We start from the raw sequence: 25,225 nt of genomic DNA on the forward strand, positions 1-25,225 counted from the left end.
TAATTACATACGACACGTTTTATGTCGCATAATTGGATTGTAATTATTTTAAATGAAACATTTTAAATGAAGCCATACAGCTTTTTCTGATTATTTATGCAATTGAATAAAAATATTTATAATGGTTACAGGAGCAGACCATCACCTACACTGCTGTTAGGTCTGTTAAACACTAGGTGGTAGCAGTCTTTTAACTCTGAGCTGCAGGGTCAGGGTTAATTTGTTAGCTGCCAAGTTGTAACTGCCTAATTCAGCAGCATTTCAGAATATATAAAAAGAAATCTTTGATTAATGTGTATTTTCTGAAATGATTCTGCAAAGCAAAACTGGCTGCCTGCTAAAGTTTTTGTCTAAATACTCGTCAGTGTTCTTGGTGGTCTTTAAAGTTAACAGTTAACATTGTGCAGCAGTACTACTTTATGTTTGAATGAAGTCATTCCTGACTCTGACAAACATGTCAGAATTTAAATAGGTGTTTATTATGGACTGTAAAACTAAAAATGTTAAAAAGTATTTTAACACTATGTTGTAATTTCATGTTAAAACAAACAAAAAAACAGTTATCATTTGCAGACACATCTGTTTGCTGAGGCAAATGTAGTTTAAAAATCCTGGATCCTGTGTCTGAACCTACAGACTCCACTGTACATAAGCTAGTTAAGCACAGAGGGACAGACCATCTCAGACCACCATTAGCATGGTTTGTCTCAGTAACATTAAAAGTGAAATGCATCTGTGAGGGGACTAAAAGCTGTGCTAAGCTCTGTATTTGAATCCCCCCTGCTTGTCCTCTGGGTTTTGTGGTGGGCTTTAGTCGTCAGTGTTGTGCTGACCTGGTGCTCTACAGACCATGAAGCTAAATCAGTCAAAATCTCTGAGGAGCAGCCTCACTGAGCTGCCTAACTCCTTAAAACCGAAGCTTAATATCAAACCTGAAGCTAAGTCATGACCTCAAGCTTTAAATCACAATCTGCTGTTAATTGTCTGCCCATCAACATTCCTTTACACCATGTCTGTGCTTGTTTTGTAAACATTACCCATGTCAGTGTGTTTATAGACACAGTCTCCGGGCTGTATTGTTAGTACATTCGACACACTATGCAAATTTCAGTACCCAACTGCGGAACTTTGTTGCTTCCTATTTAGCTGTTTGTTTTGTTAAACATACACTTTATCATGACACACTGAAACAAAACATTTGAACTGAAATGTCTAAACTCTGACACCAACACTGTTTCTTTTGTGTCCTTTACATTCTCAACATTTCACCTACTCAGTTTGCATATTAATACAGAACACACTACCATTTGCATACTGTCAGTGTGTATCAGGAGCAGTTTACAGACGTTGTGTCCAAACTGGGCACAAGGTGATGAGGCTGGCAAATGACCATACGATATGTAAACGTTGGCGGAACTGATGTGAGACTGTTCCTGTATTTATCAGAACCAGGGCATTAAATTTTTTTCTTTAGGAATTTCCCATTAACGTGTTGTCGTGCCAGTTAGCCACTTTTCCTCAAACAATAGCGGTACATACTTCCACACTTACTTTAGCACAGACGCTGTGCATAAATTATCAAGCAGCTTTCATTAACTCAGACCTACACCCGAACCTACGTCTTACCTTAAAACTAAACCAAACCTTTCATCAAAAGCCTGAGACAAGTGAAAACTTCCCAGATAGATTTCCTACTTTTTTTTCTATGCTTGGTCTCATAAATAGGCACACACACACACACACACACACACACACACACACGCACACACACACACTTTCTCCACCTACATCTCCACACAGGACCCTTTTACAGCACGTCCGCTCACAGCTCTTTTTAACTGCACTGTCATGAAATGTTAGCTGCCTACTCAGCACTCATTCTCATCATAATCAATTTAGATCTGCTGCTGAGGGGTAATTGAGTATGTTTTTTTCCCCTGTCATTGAGTCAAGGGGTTTATCTGCCCACAGAGGAGCATCATCTGTAATAATCTACAGACAAAGGGATTTATTAGTTTAGTTTAGCCTTGGTTAACAAGGTTAGGACATTCTGGATTACTTGCAGCGTTGTGATGATTAAATAGAGATTAATAAGTTAGACATTCAGATGGTATATTCTGAGCATTTTGTAAAACTGTTAAGAGGAAAACAAGTGAAGCTCCTTTCTTCTTATCTGGTTTCCCAAATGTTGTGCATCGCTTCTTTTCAACACCATTCTGTTCACAAAACAGCTTGTTGTTAAACACAGCAGCTGCAAGGAGGATTTCACCTAATGACAATTTACAGCATCAGTTACTATGTCTGTAAATTGTTAGAATATAGTGAAAAATGCCCATCAACACATCCTTAAAGTGATATAATAAAATTGCTTGTTTCGCCTGGTGAACACTCAAGTATATAAATATATTCAATTTACTGTCATATAAGACTTAGGAAAAGCAGCAAATCTTCATAAATAACAAGCAGGAAATCACGTAAAACCAATTAATCAATTATCACATAGTTGTTAACTATTTTTCTGTTGATCGACTGATCCATTAATCAATGAACCACTGCAGTAGTACCAAGTGTTAGTTCTGCAGAGTAATTACTTCATGTGACAACCTTATATGATAACGTGATGATGATAACAACACTCTACTAAAACACTGAGGTCTCTGAATGAGTCTGAATTCAAAAACAAGATGGATTTTCATGTTTTCTAAAACTGAAATTTACTAAGTGTGTTGTATTAAAGCTAAGGAGTATGTACTGCATCTGCAAAACTGAACTGAATTAATACTGTGGAGCTCAGCTCACTTTCAAAACAGTCTGTAGATTTTTAACGACAATACAAACCAAGACAGACAATCTGTTGTCTTATTTCATTTTGATGACATGAGCGATTTCTGGTTTCTTAAGCAGTGGCAAGTCTTTCTTGTGTTTTATTGCTCTGTTGCTCCAAATTCTGTTAATTACAGCAACACTGGAGACTACAACACAGTATAATCATCAGTTCCTTATCTTAAAATTGAAATGACTTTACAGCATCCTGTGCTTTAATTCTCTGTTTGAAACAGCTGTTAATTAACCTAACACACTCTTGTTCAAATGTCTCACGCTGGTAATAAAACAGTAATTAACTGATTTCCCCAACTCTCTCCTCTAATAGTTAGTTAGTTGACGTTGCCCAAAAATGTCATTTGACACACAAAAACATTAGACTGGGTTTTTCAAAAATATTTTCTCCTATATCTTGGAATAAAGTTAATGTTTTTGCAGTCCTTGCATTGATCATTCCTCTGTAGTCTTAATGGCCTCACAGCCATGAATATTAGATACACTTCCCTTCACCCCACAGCACAAATGTGATGAACAAGCCTGACGCGGCTGTAAGGAAACAAACACAGTCCTGTGTGAGGATCTGTCTGGGTTTCAGATATAAAGAATTCAGACTGCAGTTTCAAGATCACACGTGAATGAAGGCAAAAATGCCTGTGAGCACATGCAGAAACATACACAACTTTCAAAAAAGGACTTTTTTAGCACAATCACAGTCAAAGCCATCATAATATTGCGTCTCTCAGTTGTTGCTGTTTGTTTGTCTGGTTTTATGTATTAGTGGAAGCATGTTTTTCAGTCATATAATGATAGTGGATATTCTCCTGTGTGAGATTAGGCTCAATATGAGCATAGTAAGGGAGATGTTGGGTTACAGCCCATTATTGTCTGGGAGAGAGGCAGAGACAGAAAGAGAGAGAGAGAGAGGTGAGGGAGGGAAAAGGAGGGTGTGACAGAGACACAAGCAAAGAGCAGAGGGAGTCATCGTCTTCACACACTTTTAAATCAGAATTCTTCACTCTCTCGCCTTGAATTTTCTTCACACTGCTGCCTGAGACTAAAACGACATATTACATCTGTCCTGTTATAGTCTGAGTGTGCTGGACCCAAAGAGTATTTCCTGAATTTTTTGTGGCTGTATTCGAGGATGCTTTGACCGAGGCTACATCTATTTTCTTCAGAGACATGTGTGAGCAGGTTGGAGTTTCCCTCCACACTGCTAAGACATTTGACTTTTTGTGTGGACATCTGGAGGGTGTTAGTATCTGAAGGAGCTGTGTGGGTGTCTCTGACACAGAGAAGGAGACATGGCAGGGGACCTCGTGGTTGGGATGGTCTATAACTTACTATTACCACTGCTCCTGCTGGCTGGTGAGTTGATGTCTGGTTATTTTGTTCATAAGGCATTGTATGCTGACAAGAATGACTTTTTCTGATGTGGAAAGAGGTTAGCTTATATTTAGTTTCAATCTACAAATGGCATTTCTGCGGCTGTTTCAGATCTTATTATGCCAGCGTTCAGATCAGAGTAAGACTAATCTTTAGGTGGCGCATGACACATGGAAAAATCCTACTAATTCTAATAATTTGCATTGGACGTTTGTGTACAGTATAATTAAGTGTTTTAAATACTGCTAAAGTGCTCGGGATAATGAAAACGTGTGCGTGTACTACCTCTTTGTCTAGTAGCAGACTCGTTGGTCTGTCTCTATTCCATCTCAAACACTTGAGAAAATGTCTGATATTAAAACATATTTTTTGTTTTGAATAGACAGAAGCTGTGGTCTAAAAGCTGTGCTGTAGACCTTTTATACATCTCACTCTTACCACCTCTTCTGTCGACCAACTGGTCTTTAATTCTTTTACCACAAATTGCTTTCTGCGGTGGCATTTATCCATGTATGGAATCAGCATTAAGTTTATGTTACCATATAGGTTATAATTCCTCCCGTTAGTGGAAACCAGTACATGTGTGCTTAATGTCGCAGACAGCTGGCCTTTTGCTGAACAGCAATTCAGTCTCATAGATTAGTTAGGTTTTATGTACATTCATATTTTCTCATACATGAGTCCTGAGTGTTGCTAGTGAGCGAGCATTTTGCAAGAAGCAGCATGTTCTGACTGAGACAGACCACGCTGACTGCAGAGGATTTGCCTAAACAGTATTTCTGTATTTACCATAATTGAATAGTGAAATCTACTGTTGAGCTGTTGGCTTAGACATTATGTGAGATTTGTGGTTGTGCCATTGTGGCACTGTGTGTTGCAAAACGCTTAATTTGACACTTAATCTCTACATGATGTCAAAGTGAATTTTATTTTATTTTATTCAAATTTGAATTTGAATAAATGTTTTCAGACCCTTGGGCATGTTACAGGTTGCTGCTAATGATGTTGATGTAATTAAATTATAAATGTTTCCCTTTTCTCTCCCTTTTCTTATTCACCATATTAACAGTATGAGCATAAATTAATATTCTAGTCAACATCTTTACGTTTTTAAAATTAAAAAAAGACAGGATGAATTATGCAGAAAATATTAAATATTTAACAATTAGACAAACATATCTAGAATTTTCCATTGGATTTAAGCTTTCAGTGATTAAAAATGTTGTGGATTTCAATATTTCCATCAAAATACTTTAAGCTCTGATACTAAATTTACACAAAAAAACTGGGATGATGTGGTTATTTAAATATCACATTTCCCTTGTTGGTAATGATTTTCTTTCAGTCAACCTGGTGACTTGCATGAAATACAATACAATACAATACAATACAATACAATACAAAATAACAGTGTGGAGGACTTATGTAGCTTTCAAAAGCATGTCAAATCAAAGCAACTTGAAATTTCACTATTAGCACAGTTTTCTCTATTCCATGTTTTTTGGCTGGTCTAAGTATGTTACAGAGGGAAAACTGGACGCAGAGCATTGTTTGGCACACTAAAAGTAGAGAGAAGAGAAGGTATCCAGAGATTTCGCTGGGAAAACAAGGAACAAAGGGTATCCCAGCCTGGTGACTCCACCACACACAAAAACTGGTGTAGAGAGTCAATTATTTTTTTACTTCAATGATTGTTGTTGGGTTTTTTTTTTTTTTTTTTCGCTTTTCTTTGGTTCATTTTTTGTTTTTGTGACCTCTTTGTGATATAAAAGAGAATGCAAAAATAAAAGGTGTTCAAACGATTTCACAGACATGTCTAAGGACAGCTGAGTTCATTAAAACATTTCTCTCAGATGAATTGTGTATATTCTTTCCTCTGCCCCTCAGCTTCCTCGTTCCGCTACAATGGCCTGTCAGTGGTGTATTTCCTGTTTCTGCTCACCTTACCACTGCTGCCGAACCCCAGCCTGGTCACCATGAAAGGTGAGAGGTTCTCCAAAGATCATCATATTAATGATTAATGAAACTTTTTTTGGTTTGACCCAGTTTCCAAATTGATTGCCCTGTAATCAGCAAAATGGTGATTTGCTGATTACAGGGTTACAAATGTCTACAGCTTAATGTGCTTGAAATTCATTTATGTTCTTCCCTGTAAATTTAGTAAATGTGTCCATAAAAACTAATTCTAACATAATAAGCTGATAACTCAGTTTGACTAAAACTCTTTTGCAAGTTGTGCCTGAGCAATATTAAGGTCCAGCAAATGATTTCAGTAGTTATTAGTCTGATGTTCTACGTCTTTGTATGTGTTTTCTATTATCACACACTAAAGTTTGCAACTTATGGGTGAAAGTTACATGCATGTATTCACATATTTGCTTACATGTATAAACACCCTGTACAATAAACACATCAGCACAAAACGCCACATGCGTTCCATGTATGTCATTGTACTCCCTGTTTATTACCTTCTGAAGTGAGAAAAAGGATGAAAATCTGATAAAGTTTAATGTGAACTGAAATTAAGAGGGACTGGAGATAAAGCACTAAGCATATGTGCACCTAGTGTGTGTGCGTTTGCCTTCTCTATATTGATGGCTCCATTCTGATGAATTAAAGTCTCTTCACCCCTCCCTCAAAGTACTTTGTAAAGGGGATGTGGTTGGACTGGTCAAATCAATTATACATAGTCTGGTAGTTACAGTGAGGAATTAAAAGATGTGGTGTCAGCATTTTGACAGCATTTTTTTTTTTTTTGCCTTCCATGCCTCCAGCTAAAAACTGTTTGCTATTCAGCCTGTCTTTGAAAGCTTCACAGATCTTCATCTCCCTAATATGAGCCCGCCCTCTTTGGACTAAGTGGTCAAGTGTGTGTACATCCTGTGTATGTGTGTGTGTGCGCGCATTTTCTTCATGGTCTTTTGTGCATCCACCTATACTTGTGTGTGTGTATGTATATATGCTTGAGTGTCTATGTATGCATATTGTGTAACTCTCTTATTGGGAAGCAGAGAGGTTTAAGTGAAACAAAGCTTTTAGTAAAAAATCCTGGACATCAATAGCACATTTGCTGCCTCAGCTAATGTTGAGGCACATCAGCTGTTAATGCTTTTGTATCTCCATTCTTTTTATTACATGTGTCAAACTGTATACTGAGATCATAAACCAGTGCATTTATTTGAAAACGGTCAAATTCATCGCATTACATTTTCAGCACTCAATTATTCTCTTTAATGAGATCTAATTAATATATGATACTGAAAAAAAATATATTTTTATTGAGTTTTCACCTCTGCTCAGACACAACATGTTAAACCTGAATGAAATATCCTTCATAAATGTTGGTATTACCTTGTGTTATTTATATGTATACACAAACTTGGAGAGTTACAGTACACAGTTAGTGGAATTTATGATGTCTGGGAATCATTGTTAAATAGCCTTTTGATGAAGCCTCATGTTTGAGACGTCAACGATAAAGAATACCTCTTACTGTACAGTCTTCACTCTAAATAAGTGAGATATTAGCATGTTAGTTTTGTCAGCTGGTTCAGTCAGTTATGAAACAAATGCACCTGCCAATTACTGTGTGTAGATACTTAATAATAGCTCATCTGTAAGAAGTAGTTTATGTCGTGCAACCCATAATTTTGTGAGGAGTAAATGGAGTAAATTTCCATTGAGCAAACCCTTAATGTGATAACTGAGCTAAGGTTGAACAGCTGGTGCAATAGGTGCCTGGTTTCCCTGCACCCTCTTTACAGGAGCAATAGTAAAATCCACAGAGGGCTGAGGCAGTAACCACTTAACTAAAGCTACATGTTCAAGGTAGTGAAATTGGCTGTTGAGATCTTAACTTTAAATGAAGATTTAAGAATAAATCCACAAAATTTGTATTATTATATTATATTGTATTATAAATGTCCATTGTTTCAATGCAAATACCAAGCTTCATCTGGCTTCAGTGTCCCCTAGAAGAGCTATTAGAGCTGCACCTCAAAGCACCTCTGCACTGGCTTCAACATTCAGCTAACAATCAGTGGCTGCCATTATTTGAAACATAGTGGTGTGTGCGGTAGCACTTTATATTTGAGAACCCGCAATGACTGACTTTGGTCCTTCAGCTTAAATACTCCAGCCACATAACTACAACCCACTGGCTTATTGATCAGTAAAAAGTGACTGACTTTGAAATTTATTGGTTCACTTTCACTTTTGTTTCCTCCTGCTTTCCGTCACTGTTTGCTGCTCTCTTTAGGTAAAACGGGACAGTTCCTGCGGCTTATCATCTATACTAGTTTGATCTTCCTCAGCCTGCAGTGCTTCATGCAGATCCCCTTTGCCTACATCCCTCCACATGGTAAAAACAAACTTGTGACACTTAATAAGAGAGTGTTTGGTAAAATAAAATGTCAGACTTTGAAGACAACTAGAAATACTGCATCAAATTACTGTTGTCATAAATGTAAAACTTTTATAAACTAAAGAAATTGCTTTGTCCTCAACTTAATGACGATATATTTTTTTCAACAGTTAGCGGCTACTGGGAAGATTGCCTCTACCATGTGGGCATTGTAAGGTATGGGTGCTCATTTCAAGGAAAATATGAATGGAGAATACACATGAATGGTATGAATGGAGATCAGAGAGGATCAAACCTATGGTAATGCTTGTGTCTTTTCAGATTCAGCTCGGTAGATCCAGGAAACATTGTGCGTCTCCTGGCCCCAGACCTAGGCCTTGTCTTTTCTTCCCTTTTCGTGCTGAGGCTTTGTAAAAACCTTCTGCGGCCTGTACCCCAAGTCAGTCTCCATGAAAACGGAATACCCCCGTCTGACCGTGAGGTAAACACGGGCACACTCATCAGTTACGATAAGATTAGCCTATCATAAAGAAACCTACAGTGATATCAGTCTGATTATTTTAATGCATCTGGCAGGAATTGGAGACCTCTGAATCTGAGTCTGAGGGAGGAAGTGACACAGAGGGCTCGTCCTTTGATAGCTCAGATGAGACTACGGTGCCGGTTCAGACGGGTCCGCCCCAGTTTGTCCAGAAGCTGATCATGTTTGCAGCTGGACTGAGGGTGCTGTTGTCAGCAATCATGAACACTGCAGGGAAAGTGGTAGTGACCTTACTGCTGGGGCTGGCAGGTACACTACAGCAGCTGGTGTGCATGCAGGTGTATCATAGTTTCACAACGTCCATGTATTTTGTCTATTTCACTTTTTCACCCCTCTTGCCTTGTCACACTGTGTTGTGTGTGTGTGTGTGTGTGTGTGTGTGCGTGTACAGGTATCACGTTGCCCTCCATCACCTCCGGTGTGTATTTTGGGGTGTTTCTTGGGCTAGTATGGTGGTGGGTGTTCAGCCGCTCCATCAGCCTGCTCCTCTTCAGCTCCCTGTGTGTGATGATGGCCATATTCAGCGGGGGACACCTGCTGGCTCTGTACGTCTACCAGCTGCCTCTGTCCCAGCAGCTTGTCCCACCAGACGATGTCTATGCCAGGTAGAGAAGTGATTATAAAGTAGGATTACATTAAAAACACTAAATATAGTCTTTGACTAGCACCTTTTGAAAACTGAAAAATGCTTTAATTTGTTCTGGATTTATGTCATATATGGTGTGAAACTAAGAAAAGGCACATGTTTTTTGACAGGAGAAAAAGATTTTCAAGTTGATTTATCTCTTTTACACTCTCAGTACTGAACTGCATACAAGGTCATATTCATTCTTGTTTCTCTCTTCACTCTTCAACTCTCTCTCCCACACTCTGTCCTTACATCCTCCCTTTCCATCTTCATCCCACACTCTTCCATCCCCCCACCCAGAGTGTTTGGTATGACAGGTGTGATCAGAACCAACTCTTCAGACCGGCACAGTCTTGGTCTGCACCCACATGTCAGCTGGCCTGACTTCATCAACCCTTTGGTTCTGCTGCTGCTGTACTACACCCTGGTGGCCCTGCTGCACAAATGGGTCCACATCACAGAGGAGGTTTGTTTGGTTTGAAAAATGTGTGTATTGCTACAAGTGTTGCCATAACTTGTTCTACTTCTGTGCAAACACAACTCCTACTGGTGCCACTCTACTACTGTACCATGAAACTACAACTTCACTTCCACTGCTTGGTTACCATCAGTGAGACAGAATTTAATTTCAAGAGATATTTTACCCTTGTGTGGGTGGAGGTTACACAATAAATACAAAAAGCTCTTCTTCCCAGGGGACAGAGGATACTTACCAAGGACACACTAAGGACAAGTGTCCTTGGTAATACTGGCATTGTTGATAGTCCTAAATAATACTGTTACAAGTTCCACAAGTACTACTGCCAAAGTGTCCTCTACTACTGCAGCTGCTATTGTTACTACTACTACCAAAATCAGTATTCCCACAAAAATACAGTTACTCCTGTTAACACCATGATCACTGCCCCCCCCCATGACACATGTCTTTCTCTGAGTGTATATGTTTGTGCTATATTTTAAGCACATGCATGCAATCTTATGAACTCCACACGGTATTCAGATGGATTGAACTTATATGACGGGCGTTTCATGGCTACTGTGCTTCTTAGGATACTGCTGATGCTGAGGAATTTGAGAGTCCAGTAGAAAGTCCAGACGCTCCTCCAAGCTTCTCCAGGGTCATCTACATCTCAGGAGATAAGCAAGAGGTAAGCTACAAACATTGGGACATTTTTATCCTTAATTATATCATTGGGTGACAGGAACTTTGTTTATGTGTTTAGCTCTGATTGTACTGGTTGCTTGTTGGTGATTGTTATTTCATCCAAGCAATAATAATAGCAAACGTCAAGTTTTACTGCTGGTTTAAAAACAAATCAAAATAAAAAAAAAAATCTGTTTTTCAGCTTTTGAGCAGCACAGATGATGAAACCTATCTTCCTGATGAGGTAAACCTTTGTATGGCTTAGATACTGACATAATTTTTTGGAATAGTGTGAACTCATTTAAAAATTATTAGCAGCTTTCTCACTGTTTTTTTTTTGGTATCAGATGCATGTCAGACCTAAACTTGCAGATGTGCTCTTTCCTCAGCCAATGATCTTAATGACGAGCAGTTCCTGGCAAGACGTCCATAGAAATGATGTGCGATCTCTGTTAGGAGGAGCAGGTTACACAAACTGTTACCCTCTACCCCAGTATGAAGGCAAAGAGTCACCGTCTTATGGTAATCGCACTCAAATCTCTCCGTACATAATCTCAGCAACCATAGATGTCTGTGTAGTGTCCTGAAACTTCAGCAATACATACGTTTGTCCACTAGATTTTTTCACTGTAATCTGTCTAATTCTGTTTGACCTGTTTACAAAATCCTTTTATTTAATACTTTCCTTTGTCTCTCCTTCATCGTAGAGACAGAAGGAGAGGAAGAAATAGAGAAGAGTGAGGAGGTCCCACAGAGTCAGACGGAGACCTTGCCTCCCCCCTCAGGTCCGAGTGGTCTCGTCATCTTTGGACAGCTGGTGCAAAAACACAGCTATGTCAGCGCCCTTATCATCATGATGGTAAAGTGCATGTAGTGATACTGATTTATGAAGGTTTTGAGTTTGTGTGGCAGGTTTACTAACAACTATAACTTGTGTCATCACAGAGCTCAACTCAGTAATGTTACAATCACATCACTGACAAAAAAACACTGTTCAGGTTATCAGTTAACATTAGGCTAATTTAACTTTAGTTAATAGTTCACATTGACTAAATAAATATCCCATTAAATATCTGGAAAACATCACAGACATCAATGTTAAAGTCAGACTTTTATTTTAAGGCACAAAATCCAAGAATAACCCTAGTTCCTGTCCCTAGGTGTGGAGTATCACCTACAACAACTGGCTCACTTTTGCCCTGCTGGTGTGGTCCTGTATAATCTGGATGATGCGAGACCGGAGGCGATATGCCATGATGTCTGCCCCGTTCCTGGCCATCTACGGTACCGTCCTGGTGGTGCTGGGATTCCTGAGCGGGCTGCGCTTGAGTCGGGCCGAGCTGTACCCTGGTCTGCCCCCGGCTGTGATTGTGGACTTCGACCTGAACAGCTACCACCCTGCGCCCTGTGTCCACCTGGGAGCAAAGGTGAGGCGAGGAGGGTTCACAGGCGACTTAAATGAACAACACAGGTGTAAATACTTAGATTAAGGATGTTTAAAATCCATTTAGCTGCTTCACTTGCAGAGGCCTGGTATTGTTCATGCTGTCTCACTTGCTTTCTGGGACAGCTGAAAATAGCAGAGCCATCATTAATGTTATTAGTAACACCTGTGTTTTTCCTACTATGTCTAAATGTTTGCTCTGAAGAGGCCTGTCAGTGCATGGAAACATCCCTCATTCTGCACAACGGACAACAAAACACAGAAATCCCCCATGTGAAGTAACCAGTGTTGTTCAAAGTGTCAGATCAAAGTAAGAAGCTGATCAAGAAAGTTGGTTTTCAGAGTCTTTAAAGCAGATGGGCCAGGAAGCACTGTAGGTTTTGTTCTTAGTTTATACAGAAACTGACCAGCTCTCAACACATAATACTGTTTTCAGAGTGGTTTATATTATGCAGAACCTAACTACGTTTACTATGGCAGGCTATGGAACTGTGCACGCAAACTTCATGTTTTGTCATTACTAATGATGAACTGTGTGTGTGCTGCAGGTTTTCTACAGCTTCAGCTTTTGGTTGATGTTTCGTCAGCAGCTGAAGGAGAGACAGGAGGAGCAGAGATTGAAGGAGGAATCTCTAGATGAAGTCAAAGTCATGTCACGTAATTTGTTTATTTATTTGTTTGTTTGCTTTTCTAAAGATTATGGCTTCTGTGTCAAATTTAGTCACATTTAGTTTGGTGTAATGGAAGAAAACCATCCTGACATGTGGCCAGACTTTACATGTAGGACTTCAGTTTGATGAAAAGTTAAAAATGTCTCCTTGCTCCCCCTCTGTTCCCTTCTCTTTTCATCCTATTCTCCTTCTGTCTTTCAATTCTTTCCTGTTTGTCTCACCCTTCTCCTCCCTCGTCCTTCTTCTCCTGGCTTTCTCCATGTCAGTGGAGGAAAATCAGCCATCACCTATCATAGCAATGCTGATCTCAGGAGTGAAAGGCACACTGGTGAAATACTGGATACTCTTCTGCTGCTCCATGTTCTTTGTGGTCAGCTTCTCTGGAAAGGTATCTATGTATCTATTATACAGACTTATCAACTAAGTGTGAGAGAAGTCCCATTTATGATAGAGTCGTCAAGTCAAAGGTTTAGAAAAGAAGACGTTTCTTTTAAAGATATGTTGTGTCCATATTTTGGAAACTGTAATTGATGTATATTCACAGTAAATATATGTTTTTGAAGCCACAAATAAAAAGCTAATAACAAAAATAAGCACATTTACATAACAGGTCTTATATGCATGCAGATCAAGCATTTTTCAGTACTTTTTCAGTAGTCTGGTTGTCCATGTCATCTTCAGCAGATTTCTAGTATGTCAAGCAAATAAAAAGTAACTGCCCATCATATCTAATAAATTTGAAATTTACCTGATCTCTACCATGCTTCACTTGCTCAGGTGGTTGTCTACAAGATCCTCTACATTGTCCTCTTCCTCTTCTGTGTCGTCTTCTATCAGGTTAGTGATTTTAGCTGCCTGGCAGGTTAAAGGCAAACAACCTTTAGTCTGTCTGTCTTTTGAAGTGAAGTAGACAGATGTAGGATTCTAGTTTTTCAGCCTCTCCAGTGAAGTGGGAGCGAATAGGAAATCCTGCCTCATGTGCAGTAATTATGCTACTCCTTGATGTGAAAATGGACTTTTATGCAAACATTTATTTTCTGACTGTGTACTGTACACATAGTAGAGTAGATGAAGGATGGAAATTTGATATTGAGATTGCAGGGGTCAGTAAGTGGAGAGGAAATCCGCTTATGTAGTTGAGGTGTTGTTGCGTAATTCACAAAGCCACTATGGTGTCGGGTTCGTGTTACGCCGTAATGTGTTGATTCCTAAATTATCATCAGTGATTCCTTTAGGTGTTGTTTGTGGATAAAATGGTTCAGAACACACACACACACACACACACAGAAACACTATCTACGGCTCATCAATACTATTTTACAGTTAAAAGTATCGATTATGACTCATAATCAAGCACACAGCCATTTTTGTTGCTGTTTTCCTGGTTTTTCTTCCCCATCTTATGTTTCTGCTGACCTTATAGAAACACAACAGGCACTTACAGGAAGCCCTAATGGCTGTGGAGATGATGTAAGACAAGGCAGCATCATTTGTCTGTTTGGACAACATCTGCAACAACCCCGCTGTTTTAGATGCTGGAGCCTGTATTACAAGGAATACCTGCAACACTGTTATTTGTGATGCTTTGCCTCATTACACAAAGTCAAACGCACATGCTGACAATAAGTTGTTAAAATTTCTTAAGGCCAATAATGATATTCAGATCTGGAGGTTGAGAGAAAAAAGTAACATATAGTCTGTCTGATTTCCTTCCCCTCAGATCCGTTATGACGTGTGGCGTCGGCACCTGAAGACGTTCTGGGCGGTGGTGGTCGGTTACTCCATGGTGGTGTTGATAGCCATCTACATGTACCAGTTCAGAAGTGTGTCTGGGCTGTTCAGACAGATCATGGGCATGTCAGAGGAAGGGTGAGTCTCCCTGTGTCTGAACATCTTGGCCTAAGTTTGTGAATTGTTCCTCATATTTTTGTTAGTTTTAGGAGTATTTTTGGGCATGATGAAAAAAAATATTTTTTTTTAAATTTTTTTTGTCCAAACCTTACAGCAGACTTGGCCCTTTTACCACATTGTTTCTTCTGCTTGATTCTCTAGTCTCCGTGATCTGGGTTTGGAACGGTACGACACCGTTGAGCTGTTTGCACGTATTCTGCTTCCTGCTGCGTTTCTATTGGCTTGCATCCTACAGCTGCATTACTTCAACTCAGACTTCCTGACTCTCACTGACCTCGACAACGTGCCTGTCAGACAGGCTTCCAGGTGAGACGGGAAGAATATGTCCAGGAAGGGAAAGAACATCCAACTCAAACAGAGATGTTGTCACCTGACACATATATAACAAATAGACATAAAATAAGAATAAGATTTTATATTTGAAACTATGCAGTTTAATTAATTATCATTCTTCCATCAGATAACCAAGTACCATAAGTGAATATTTTTCTGGGATATTAAAAAAGCACTTGTGGTGGTTATTGTACATACTTTCTGGCTGACTGGTAAACATGCGTCTTTGTCTCATTTGTCCTTCTCTCCACCCAGAGAGGAAGAACTCAGGAGTTCAGTCAGTGTGATATCTGACATGTAAGAGATGCTTTCATTTCTCTGTAAATGTTTTGTTGCACTCACATTTCTGACACTTGTACACTGTTTAAAGACCCATCACAATTAACTATCTCACACAGTGGATTTAATAGACATAATTAGTGTTTGAATCCTGTGAATCCTTAAAGGAGAACAATCAGTTTCTGTAAAAAATGTTTTTTCAATGTCCATCACAGCAAGATAATTCTTAGTAATACTAATTTCAATGTTCCCACATCTGTCTTCAATTTAATTCCCAGCATTAAAGAAAACATTGAGAAGTTTCAGAAAAGGTAAGACCCTTTTTCAACCCTTGATTTTTGTTGTTTAATCTAATGACTCATAATTTGTATCTATATATTATGCTTACTTGGGATATAATTAATGTATTTAGAAACAAATGTAATACTTTCTTGAGTGATTTGGGGCGGTGTGTTAATCCAAATTCACAAGTTCATTCCTGGTTAAAACCAGTGTTTGGATACATGTGTGAGTGAACCTGACACTGAACTCCGTCCTGCTCAGTCTCTGTAAGTTGACTCTGATAGGTGTGCTTCTGATAATTGTGTACAAATGCAAAACGTTCACTGTTGACCTGCAGGCTTGTGAAGGAGCAGATGGGAAACGGGAAAAGTCAGGAGACTCTGGACAGCATCGGACTGCAAACCTCTTTGGAGAAAGATGCTGGGGAGCAAGAGGAGACACCAGGAGATGGTAACTACAGCTCTGGATCTAAAATGGCTCTACAGTGTCGTTTTCTTTGGTCAGCTAAGAGTGGAACAAATAGCTTGTTTGAAATGATATAGTCAGGGGCTCTTCTACAACAAAAATATGTTGGTACCAAGTATTACTTTTTTAATGACTTTTGATGTTAAATTTTAGGTAATAATGGGATATTTAGACTTTTGTATAAAAATGTTTTTTTCATGCATCAAATGAAAATAGTTGATCTAATATGAGACAAAAGTGTTTCCATCCTTTTTTAGAGACATTTTAACTTTGAAACTCTCCTGTTTTCTTGTAAATCAACCATTCTTGCACTTCTATATTCAAATGATGGCACAGATGCATATAGTGGTTTGTTTAATAAAATATTTTTGATTTTCATTTTTTTTAGATTATGTTTTTTTCTTTAGTTACACAGATATCACAGTGTATCACAGATGATTTTGATGATGCTACAGCAGGTATGTGATCTTCAAATTATGTCCCATGCTCTTTCCCTTCCCTTCTAACCTTATGGGTCTTCACTTCTCTCTTCCTCCCAGAAACGGACCCCAGCAGTCACGAGGACAAGTGGGTTGTGATTGTGGACCGGGCGAGCCTGCTGATTGTTCAGGCTCTGGTAGGACTCCAGAAGCTCCAGGAGCTGAGCTGGAGACTGTTGGAACTCCACAGCCTCAAAATCGTTTCCACTGGCATCATTTGGGTGTCACTGCAGGAGGTGGGATGCTTGATCTCTGCATGTGTACGAGGTGATGTTTCAGAAAGTGTAGTATGCAAACCAGAGATGGCAGTAAAGTCAACATAAAAGACTTTTGATCACTTTGTTGATTGTGTTGATGAATTGCTGTAACTTATCAAGACATTTCACATCTTGTGTAAAATTCAGTTTTTGCTCATGAATTTTCGGAAGAAAAACATTGTGCGAAACATTTCCATTCTCACAGGTTTCTCTGATGAACTTGGTCTTCCTGGTTCTGTGGGTATTCGCTCTCCCGTTCCCACAGCTACGACCTTTGGCATCCAGCATCTCTGCTGTGTGGGCCTGTGTCATGGTGGTGTGCAAGATGTTTTACCAGCTCAAGGTCATCAAACCCCTCGATTACTCCTCCAACTGCACTGCTGTGAGTATGAACAACAGTGTGTTTGACAGATAATGAAAACAGAATGAACTTTGTCTTGTGTCATGTGACCCCCTAAAAATGAAGAATGATGCCTGGAGCATTTGTTGCAGTTGTTGAAAATGACTTTTGTATCTCAGGGCCTGGTACCTTCCAACAGCTCAGGTCTGGATGATGAAGTGGTGCTGACGGGGAACATGGTGGAGCTGTTCAGGAGGTCTGTTCTCTACATTGAGCCTGTAGACCCAGTCTACTGGTGTGGAGCCCTGCGCAAGTGTGAGGGCAGGATCCTCCCCTGTCTCAGGGTACAGTGACACATCTGCCCGAGTCTGGTTCAAGGAAAAACTCGATATCGTTGATATTTCTTTTAAATCACAACCATCACACAAAGCTGCTTTTGCTTTTTGTTATATAATAGGGAATACACTCAGCCAGCTTTAAACCCTGTGCATTTACTGTAAGTACAACTGTAGTCGCAAATACTTTTAATATCTTTTTTATGACAGGGAAAAACAGGCTCCTTGTTATGAAGCTATAATTCCTGTTTTAATTGAAGAGCCACCTATTGATTTCATCCAACAGTCTGAATTGGTTTTACTTACAAAATATTTTAAATGTACTGTATAGCGGGTCTGAATAATGCTGACTAGCTACAACTATTATAGTGATGACAACAAATTAGTAATTTTGTACAGTTCACAAAATCTGAAATTTACAACAGTACTGTCAGTAACATAATCACCATACAAACCTTTACTTGAGCTTATTATAATCAGATTGTTAGCAGTATTTATTATTATTAACCACACTTGACATTGTAGGAACATACTTTAAGATGCCGGGCAGCTGGACCTTTGGTTTATGTCCCAGTTTTATCTGAAAAGTGCGTTCTGTGCTGTAGAACCATCTGATGGTGCTGGGGCTGCTGGCGTTCGAGGCGACTGTCCATCGCCACCAGCTCTACTACCGTCTCCACAACAACCTGAAGACCCCTCCGTTCAGCATCATCTTCCAGGGCATCACACGGCAGCACCTGGACCACGGTGTCCTGCCCTGCATCAAGTACTTCATCAACTTCTGCTTCTACAAATTTGGTCTGGAGGTACTTTTTGAGGACTGCAGTGTTTGTGTCCACAAATGCTCATGTGTATCTGAACTGTTTAACACATCTGACAATGACTTCTTTCTCGTGCATGCACTTCTTCTTAGATCAGTTTAATTGTAGCAGTCAATGTGATCGGTCAGAGGATGGATTTCTACGCTCTGCTCCATTCTTGCGCCTTATTGGCTGTCCTCTCACGGCGACGCAGGAAGGCTATCGGGGAGGCGTGGCCTAAATACTGCTGCTTTACATCAGGGCTCATGGTTCTGCAGTACCTGCTCTGTATTGGCATCCCGCCTGCTTTCTGTGTTGGTATGTGAAAAAACCATCATGGCTGTCAACATATAGCATGAAAGATGTGAAATTCAACAACAGAACAAACTGAAAAAGAAGATGAGGAACCTTCATATTAGAACTACAAGTAACAATCATTGTCAATTTAATCTGCAATGTCAGAAAATATTAACAAAAGCTGATCACAGTTTCTCAAAGCACAGGGTGATGCTTTCAAATTGTTTTATTTTAATTCCAAAATCCTAAAATATTCAGTTTAAAATGAGATAAAACATTAGACAAACTGTAACCAGTGGATTTTTGGTCACTTTGAATCAATAAATGACTCAATAAATGAATGTTGATGGCAAGTTTCACACAACATTAAAGATGTAACTGTTCTATTCTGCTCTTTTTTTTATTCACTTGTCAGATTACCCATGGAGAACTGCAGTTCAGCCTTTGACCTCTAATGTCATTAAGTGGTTTTACCTGCCTGACTTTGCCATGAGACCCAATCCTTCCTTCATATTCTGTGAGTCTTCCTTTCTTTCCTTTGTTTCTCTTCTCTGTTTCCTCTTCTGTAATTCTTCACGTCACATCGGCCAATTTCTCTCCTGCTCTCTGCAGACGACCACCTCCTGTTGCTGTGCTCGTCCCTGCAGTGGCAGGTGTTTGAGGAGGAGAACCGCGCAGCGGTGCGACTGCTGGCTGGAGACAACGTTGAGATCAGCCGCAGTCTGGATCCTTGTTCCTTCAACCAGTTCATACCTGTCAATAACTTCCTTCACTGCAGGTCAGAAATACTAACCCTGCTTTTCAGGGGTCTTGTTTTGTTTTTTTCTTTTTTTTCTACATTTTGTAGTGAAGAGTAGAGTCTTCCATGTCTCAGACTTGTCTTGGTCTGAATGCTGATATCAATTTTTCTATACTATCAAAAATAAAAAATGAATTAGAGCAGGAAAAAGCCTGAACTCTATAACTGAGCACTTTGTTAATCTCTTCAAGCAGCTTCCTGCTCTGTAGGTTAAACTGCAGGTGGAGAACTGGGAATCCATCACACTGGTTTGTGGTCATTTTAGGAGCATTAAAGGGCTGAGTTAGATCGTTAATTTATGTCTGTTGTCAAACTCATGAAAGCTGTTCTGGTAAACTGAAATTGCTGTATAGGCACTCATGGACATCTCCCATTTCCATGATAGATCAGGGCCTTTGTTTATGGGTTTTATTTCACTTTCCGCTGCAGGCATTCATCAACTTTGACATCTCCCTGTTGGCAGAACATATTTACCAAAGCCAAAATTTTTCATTTTGGCTTTGAACATACTCATGGACAATGAGAGAAAAATAGGCTGTTTTGGTGAACAATGCCAGGTTACTGTTCGCCAAGAAATACAGTAAACCTCTATAAAACCACAACTTGTTGATTGTACGCTGCTGTTCACACGAGGTATAGTGAACTTTGGATGTATTGGCAGTTGTGTTGTAGTAGTTTGGGCAGAGACAAAAGTGAAAACACCAGCAGAAGGCTAATTGTCTCCTGGCTGTAGCTTCACATCATACTGATACAGTGCTATTGATCTTCTCATCTAACTTTTGGCAAGGAAGCAAATAAATATCTTTCCCAAAATGTCAAACTAAAATGCAGTTTCAGGTAATATCTGTGTGTGTGTTTTATTTTTTGTTTTTATTACTAATGTAATAGTTTGTCAGTTAATACAAAAAGCCAATTTTCAACAGACAATACTTTTTCGACATATATAACGTTGTCTCATGTGGCTGGTGACATTTGATTGCAGCATTTTCTTTTTTATTCCTCTCCTCAAAAACCTGCATATCTTTGTTTTTTCTGTAAACACATAGAAACAGAGAATTGTTAGTTAGTTGCAAGAGAAATGACCTTTTATTTTTTTCTTACATGTGGGCCTTGCCCATGTCTGTCTGGTCTTCAGGTCCTACCTTGACATGGTGAAGGTGTTTGTATTCAGCTATTTCTTCTGGCTGGTGCTCTGCCTCATATTCATCACTGGCACCACTCGCATCAACATCTTCTGCCTGGGCTACCTGGTGGCCTGTTTCTACTTCATGTTGTTTGGAGGCAGTGTGCTGATGCAGCCTGTCAGATACATCCTGCGTCTCTGGGACTGGCTCATCGGTTACACCTGCTTTGTGATTGCCATGAAGAACCTGCTGTCTGTGAGTTATCACACTGTGAAGAAGCTCAGTATTTGTGATCAAAATAATTCAAGACAAGCAGCAGTTTATTTCCCTGCACACTCTATACTGATGATTAAAGCCTCTTTCTGTCTTTGCTGTTCTTTTTGTGATCAGCTCGGTTCCTGTGCCTACCTGGACAGCCTGTTGAAGAACGGCTGCTGGTTAATTCAGGCCTTCAGCATGTTCTGCACCATCAAAGGCTACAACGTCCGTAAGTGTCTGTAACAACCATAACTGACAGCTTCGTTGTGTTTGTATACGCGTTGTGTGTTAAAGAGAAAGGAAAAGAAAGAATGTCTACAAATTGTTGATGTTATAATGTTTATTGTGTATATAGAAAGTGTATGATGATGATGATTATGTTTTTGTAATTTACATTACATGAATATATGAATCTATGCTTCTGTCATGTATAGCTTTCATAAATTAGACATTATATGATTTGAAAATACTAGTTTAGTATCATATACTTTACTTGCTCTCTGTTTTGTCACAAATTTTCCCTTCCAGAATGAGTATTGTGTGCTCATTTAGTTTCCATAATGTACATATAACAAATGTATTTTATTGTGTTTGTGTTTTTGCTTTTGTTTTTGTCAAACAATTTGTTAGTCGAATGAAATGTGCGTCCTAACAGTTTGAGGTGATTTTAACAACACTGTGAAAAACTGCGTGTGTAGCAGCTTAACATATGTGTAACATTAAATAATTTGTCTCTTTGAGGTCATGTCAAATTAAAGTCAGAGTTGTAGTCTGTACAGGATGTCAAAAATAGGGAACTGAGACTTTATTTATACATCTCTTTATGTCTCCTATGTCAAGTTACAGCTGAGTTATTCAAACAGTGTATATATAAACATATTTCTTCTGTCCTGTGTGTGTGTGTGTCAGCTGAACCTGATGATGAGTGTGAGCTGCCGGAGGGCGAGGCCGGCATCGTGTGGGATGCGATCTGCTTCACTGTCCTCCTGGCTCAGAGGAGGGTCTTTCTCAGCTACTACTTCCTCTACGTGGTGTCTGACCTCAAGTCCTCTAAGATATTGGCCTCCAGGTCTGCACTCTACAAATGATAATTTGTACCTCCTGTTTACATATAATGAGGACACGAATAGGCTGAGGGTATATAAGTGACAGTGAGAAGTAAATGTTTGAAGATTCAAACTTTTATTCCCAGAAATCCTGTATTCAGCTTCTGAAAGAAAAACTTTCCTTGGTTGAAGCAACATTCACTGCTTGGTTGAGTTTTTACACTGCTCTGTACATTACATTACATAGTCCTTAGAGCTTGTATTTTCCTTTTGCATTTTAATTTTAACAGACTGCAGCTGACATTAGAATATGATTTGACAATGTGTGTGAATCTAGTGACACTTGTTTTCTGTCTGTTATTTCTTTTGCAGTCAGGTGAGTTACACAGCACAGTTCAATGTTGTTATGATAGATACAATAACTGTCATAAGAGATCATAACCCATAAACAAAGTCACAAAGTGCTTCAGAAAACCCCAGACAGGGAGAAAAGCAGAAACAGGAGCAGCAATGATTAAATGAACAGGCAGTTCTAAGACCAAGTAAACTCATGTTCTGTTCCTTAACCTCTCTCCATCTCAAAGGGGTGCTGAGCTGTTTGAGGCCAAGGTGAAGAAGCAGGTAGCAGCAAGGCTGGAGATGGAGAAGAAATCTGTGGAGACGCTGAAGAAACAGTAAGACTCGCACAGTAAAGCTGTGATTAAATGAATTAGTGGACCCTGTTCACTGATAGAATTTCTCTTTCTCAACCTCCCATTTATCCCCACTTGCAAACAGTAAACCATAAGTAAACAGCTGACCTTTCCACCTTCTCCCTGTAGGATGGAGAAAATCAAATCTAAACAGAAGAGTCGGCCTGCACCAGCAGACAAACCAGGACCTGCCGCTGATCAGGAGCCGGTGACACTGGGTAACACAAGTGAACCTATTTTCTGTTTCTACTCTTAATAACCTATCAAAGCATGAGCAGGTAACTGTGTAGACAATGGCCATGAAAAAGGTGTTTGTGTTACTTCATGTCTATAGTTAAAAAAGGAGAGAGAGATCTTCGATATTTAGCTGTATTCGGATCTCTTATTAAATCTCCAATCCTAATTATTGACCATGAAAATTTGAACTAAACTATATGGGTTATACAGATTTGTATAACCCATGGAGCTCATCAGTCTTTAACCCTGTGAGCCCGTACGTATCATATATGATACCCACATTTCTGGGACTCATTGCATCACCATCAAGCATAAACTTTGCATTTAACCCTTTTAGATGAACTCTTATGCTCGTATACTGACTCCTGGTAGACACTCCTCACTTTTCTAAATGTTTTGACATGTGTGATACAAACAAAAAATATACTTAGAATTTTTTTTTTTAATTTTTTTTTTTACATTTTGTCAAAGGGACAAATAAAGAGTTCATATTTGAAAAATTAGAATTTTCTGACCATTCTTTCATAGTTCAGGTCTCACAGGGTTAAACACAACAATTTACAGTTTGAACAGCTTGAACTGTGTTTCTCAGATGATGATGAGAAGGCGAAGAGAGATGCAGGAAAATGGTGGAAGCCTTGGGTCTCTCGTCCTGGAGGTGAGCAGCAGCAGCGCCACACAACCAAACCACTGCCCAGTGCTCTCATGCATACAGTGATGTAGTTTTGACTCTGCTCTGTTTATCACAGTGGAAAACAACTGTGGCTATCACCTGTTTGAGAGTGACAGCGAGGAGGAAGAGGAAGAAGAGAAGACAGAGAAGAAAGAGGAGGAGGAGCCACCAAAGAAGAAATCTGCTTTCCAGGTGCTTTCAACATACACTTGATGATAATAGCTGCTTCTTGAAAAGTGAACACGGATTGAGTTTTTAATGTTTATACATCCAATTTCTCTATGTTCTAACATCATCAATCAAGACATGTGTCTGTGTCTGTGATATCCCAGCTGGCCTACAACGCCTGGGTCACCAGCTCTAAGACGACCCTGAAGGACCTGAAGAAGGAGAAGAAGGAAAGAAAGAAGGAAGAGAAGAAGAGAGCAAAGAGAGAGCTGCAGAAACAGCAGGGTGAGGGAGCGACGTGTGATGTTTATGTAACAGCATCTAATCCCCCTCTTTATTCAATCGTATCAGTCTTTGAATGTAAATGTCAGAGAAGCTGCTATGAAGTATTTTGGTGACGATTTGAACATTTAGAGACAATTCTGAGACAGACTGATTATGGGTTATTGAGCAAACACTAACACCTTTACCTGCTCACCGAAGTTAAATTCACTCCAGAAGAGATGAAAGCTTCGCCAAACAGCTCAAAAAACTAAATTACTTAAACCCTGTTACTATCTTCTGCTGTTGCTGGGCAAACAAACCAGCTGCAAACATAATTTAACAATGAAACCTTTTCCCAGGCATTGATAGAGCAGACTCTAGTGAGGATGAACTGGAGCAAAGCACTGTGGAGGAGGAGGGAGAGGAGGAAAAAGGTAAACACACATGAATCACTGCATTACTCTCCCAACAAACCAGAGGATTCTGCCACATTTTCACAAGTAAACTTCTGAGACAAAGGAATGTTTTATCACTGAATGGCTTTCTAGTTGTTATTGCACCAACACAAACAAACAGCAGTAAAACTATAAGTCAAGAGCAGAGAAAACCTTCTCTATACTCATTTCTGTACTTGTCATCTCCTCCCAGAAAACATCCTGCAGCGCGTCATTAGCACCCTGAAGTTCAGCTGGGTCTTCATTCAGTCCCTTCTTGATGACCTGACGGAGGGTCTGAACTCGTTCTGTAAGGACAGCCTGGACATTTCCAAAGTGCTGCGCTTTGAGCGAGCGCTACTCAACCAGCAGCAAAAGAAGGTGGGACGAAAGGATGTGAAACCGATAACTGTAAATTTAAGAAATGTCTTATTGAAACAGCCTGAGTGTCTCCACTCTGCTCAGTCCTGCTTCAGAACATCAGCATTGTGTTTCCACTCTTTCTCCTCACTCTTCAGGGGAAAGAGGTGAGCCAGGAGAGCGTAAAGCAGTTTTATGAGAACTGGATGTCCCGTCAGAACACGCTGTCGTCTCAGGATGGCCTAGATGACTCCTTGCCTCCTCCCTCCTCACCACCCGCTGTCCCCTTCTCGCTCCATGCATATGCCAAGCTGAAGAACCAAGCCTCCAAAGTGTCCTGGGGCAGCAGTGTTTCCAGGTTGGTCACTGGATGCTGAGTTAGTCACATATTT

The 25,225-nt window shown here is 39.7% G+C and overlaps 1 protein-coding gene across 1 annotated transcript in view; it reads left to right on the top strand.

The window, feature by feature from the left end:
• Positions 1-4,127: 4,127 nt before the first annotated feature.
• Positions 4,128-25,225, top strand: part of si:dkey-11f4.7 (piezo-type mechanosensitive ion channel component 2) — a 30,157-nt gene continuing 9,059 nt past the window's right edge. The window contains exons 1-39 of the mRNA XM_041052310.1: positions 4,128-4,191; positions 6,097-6,192; positions 8,468-8,569; positions 8,743-8,788; positions 8,894-9,053; positions 9,149-9,362; positions 9,505-9,718; positions 10,042-10,216; positions 10,791-10,889; positions 11,088-11,129; positions 11,275-11,407; positions 11,593-11,744; positions 12,046-12,312; positions 12,878-12,986; positions 13,267-13,388; positions 13,778-13,837; positions 14,721-14,869; positions 15,053-15,217; positions 15,500-15,541; positions 15,802-15,834; positions 16,143-16,255; positions 16,810-16,985; positions 17,212-17,388; positions 17,526-17,690; positions 18,287-18,487; positions 18,595-18,799; positions 19,194-19,295; positions 19,391-19,556; positions 20,713-20,956; positions 21,092-21,188; positions 21,869-22,028; positions 22,590-22,679; positions 22,827-22,915; positions 23,527-23,592; positions 23,684-23,799; positions 23,940-24,060; positions 24,399-24,473; positions 24,688-24,854; positions 24,992-25,191. Of these exons, the coding sequence (XP_040908244.1) occupies positions 4,128-4,191; positions 6,097-6,192; positions 8,468-8,569; positions 8,743-8,788; positions 8,894-9,053; positions 9,149-9,362; positions 9,505-9,718; positions 10,042-10,216; positions 10,791-10,889; positions 11,088-11,129; positions 11,275-11,407; positions 11,593-11,744; positions 12,046-12,312; positions 12,878-12,986; positions 13,267-13,388; positions 13,778-13,837; positions 14,721-14,869; positions 15,053-15,217; positions 15,500-15,541; positions 15,802-15,834; positions 16,143-16,255; positions 16,810-16,985; positions 17,212-17,388; positions 17,526-17,690; positions 18,287-18,487; positions 18,595-18,799; positions 19,194-19,295; positions 19,391-19,556; positions 20,713-20,956; positions 21,092-21,188; positions 21,869-22,028; positions 22,590-22,679; positions 22,827-22,915; positions 23,527-23,592; positions 23,684-23,799; positions 23,940-24,060; positions 24,399-24,473; positions 24,688-24,854; positions 24,992-25,191 (5,174 nt within the window). The remainder of the gene's footprint in view (positions 4,192-6,096; positions 6,193-8,467; positions 8,570-8,742; positions 8,789-8,893; positions 9,054-9,148; positions 9,363-9,504; positions 9,719-10,041; positions 10,217-10,790; positions 10,890-11,087; positions 11,130-11,274; positions 11,408-11,592; positions 11,745-12,045; positions 12,313-12,877; positions 12,987-13,266; positions 13,389-13,777; positions 13,838-14,720; positions 14,870-15,052; positions 15,218-15,499; positions 15,542-15,801; positions 15,835-16,142; positions 16,256-16,809; positions 16,986-17,211; positions 17,389-17,525; positions 17,691-18,286; positions 18,488-18,594; positions 18,800-19,193; positions 19,296-19,390; positions 19,557-20,712; positions 20,957-21,091; positions 21,189-21,868; positions 22,029-22,589; positions 22,680-22,826; positions 22,916-23,526; positions 23,593-23,683; positions 23,800-23,939; positions 24,061-24,398; positions 24,474-24,687; positions 24,855-24,991; positions 25,192-25,225) is intronic.

Source organism: Toxotes jaculatrix, chromosome 2 (assembly GCF_017976425.1).
Source record: "Toxotes jaculatrix isolate fToxJac2 chromosome 2, fToxJac2.pri, whole genome shotgun sequence".
NCBI classification, from domain to species: domain Eukaryota; kingdom Metazoa; phylum Chordata; class Actinopteri; family Toxotidae; genus Toxotes; species Toxotes jaculatrix.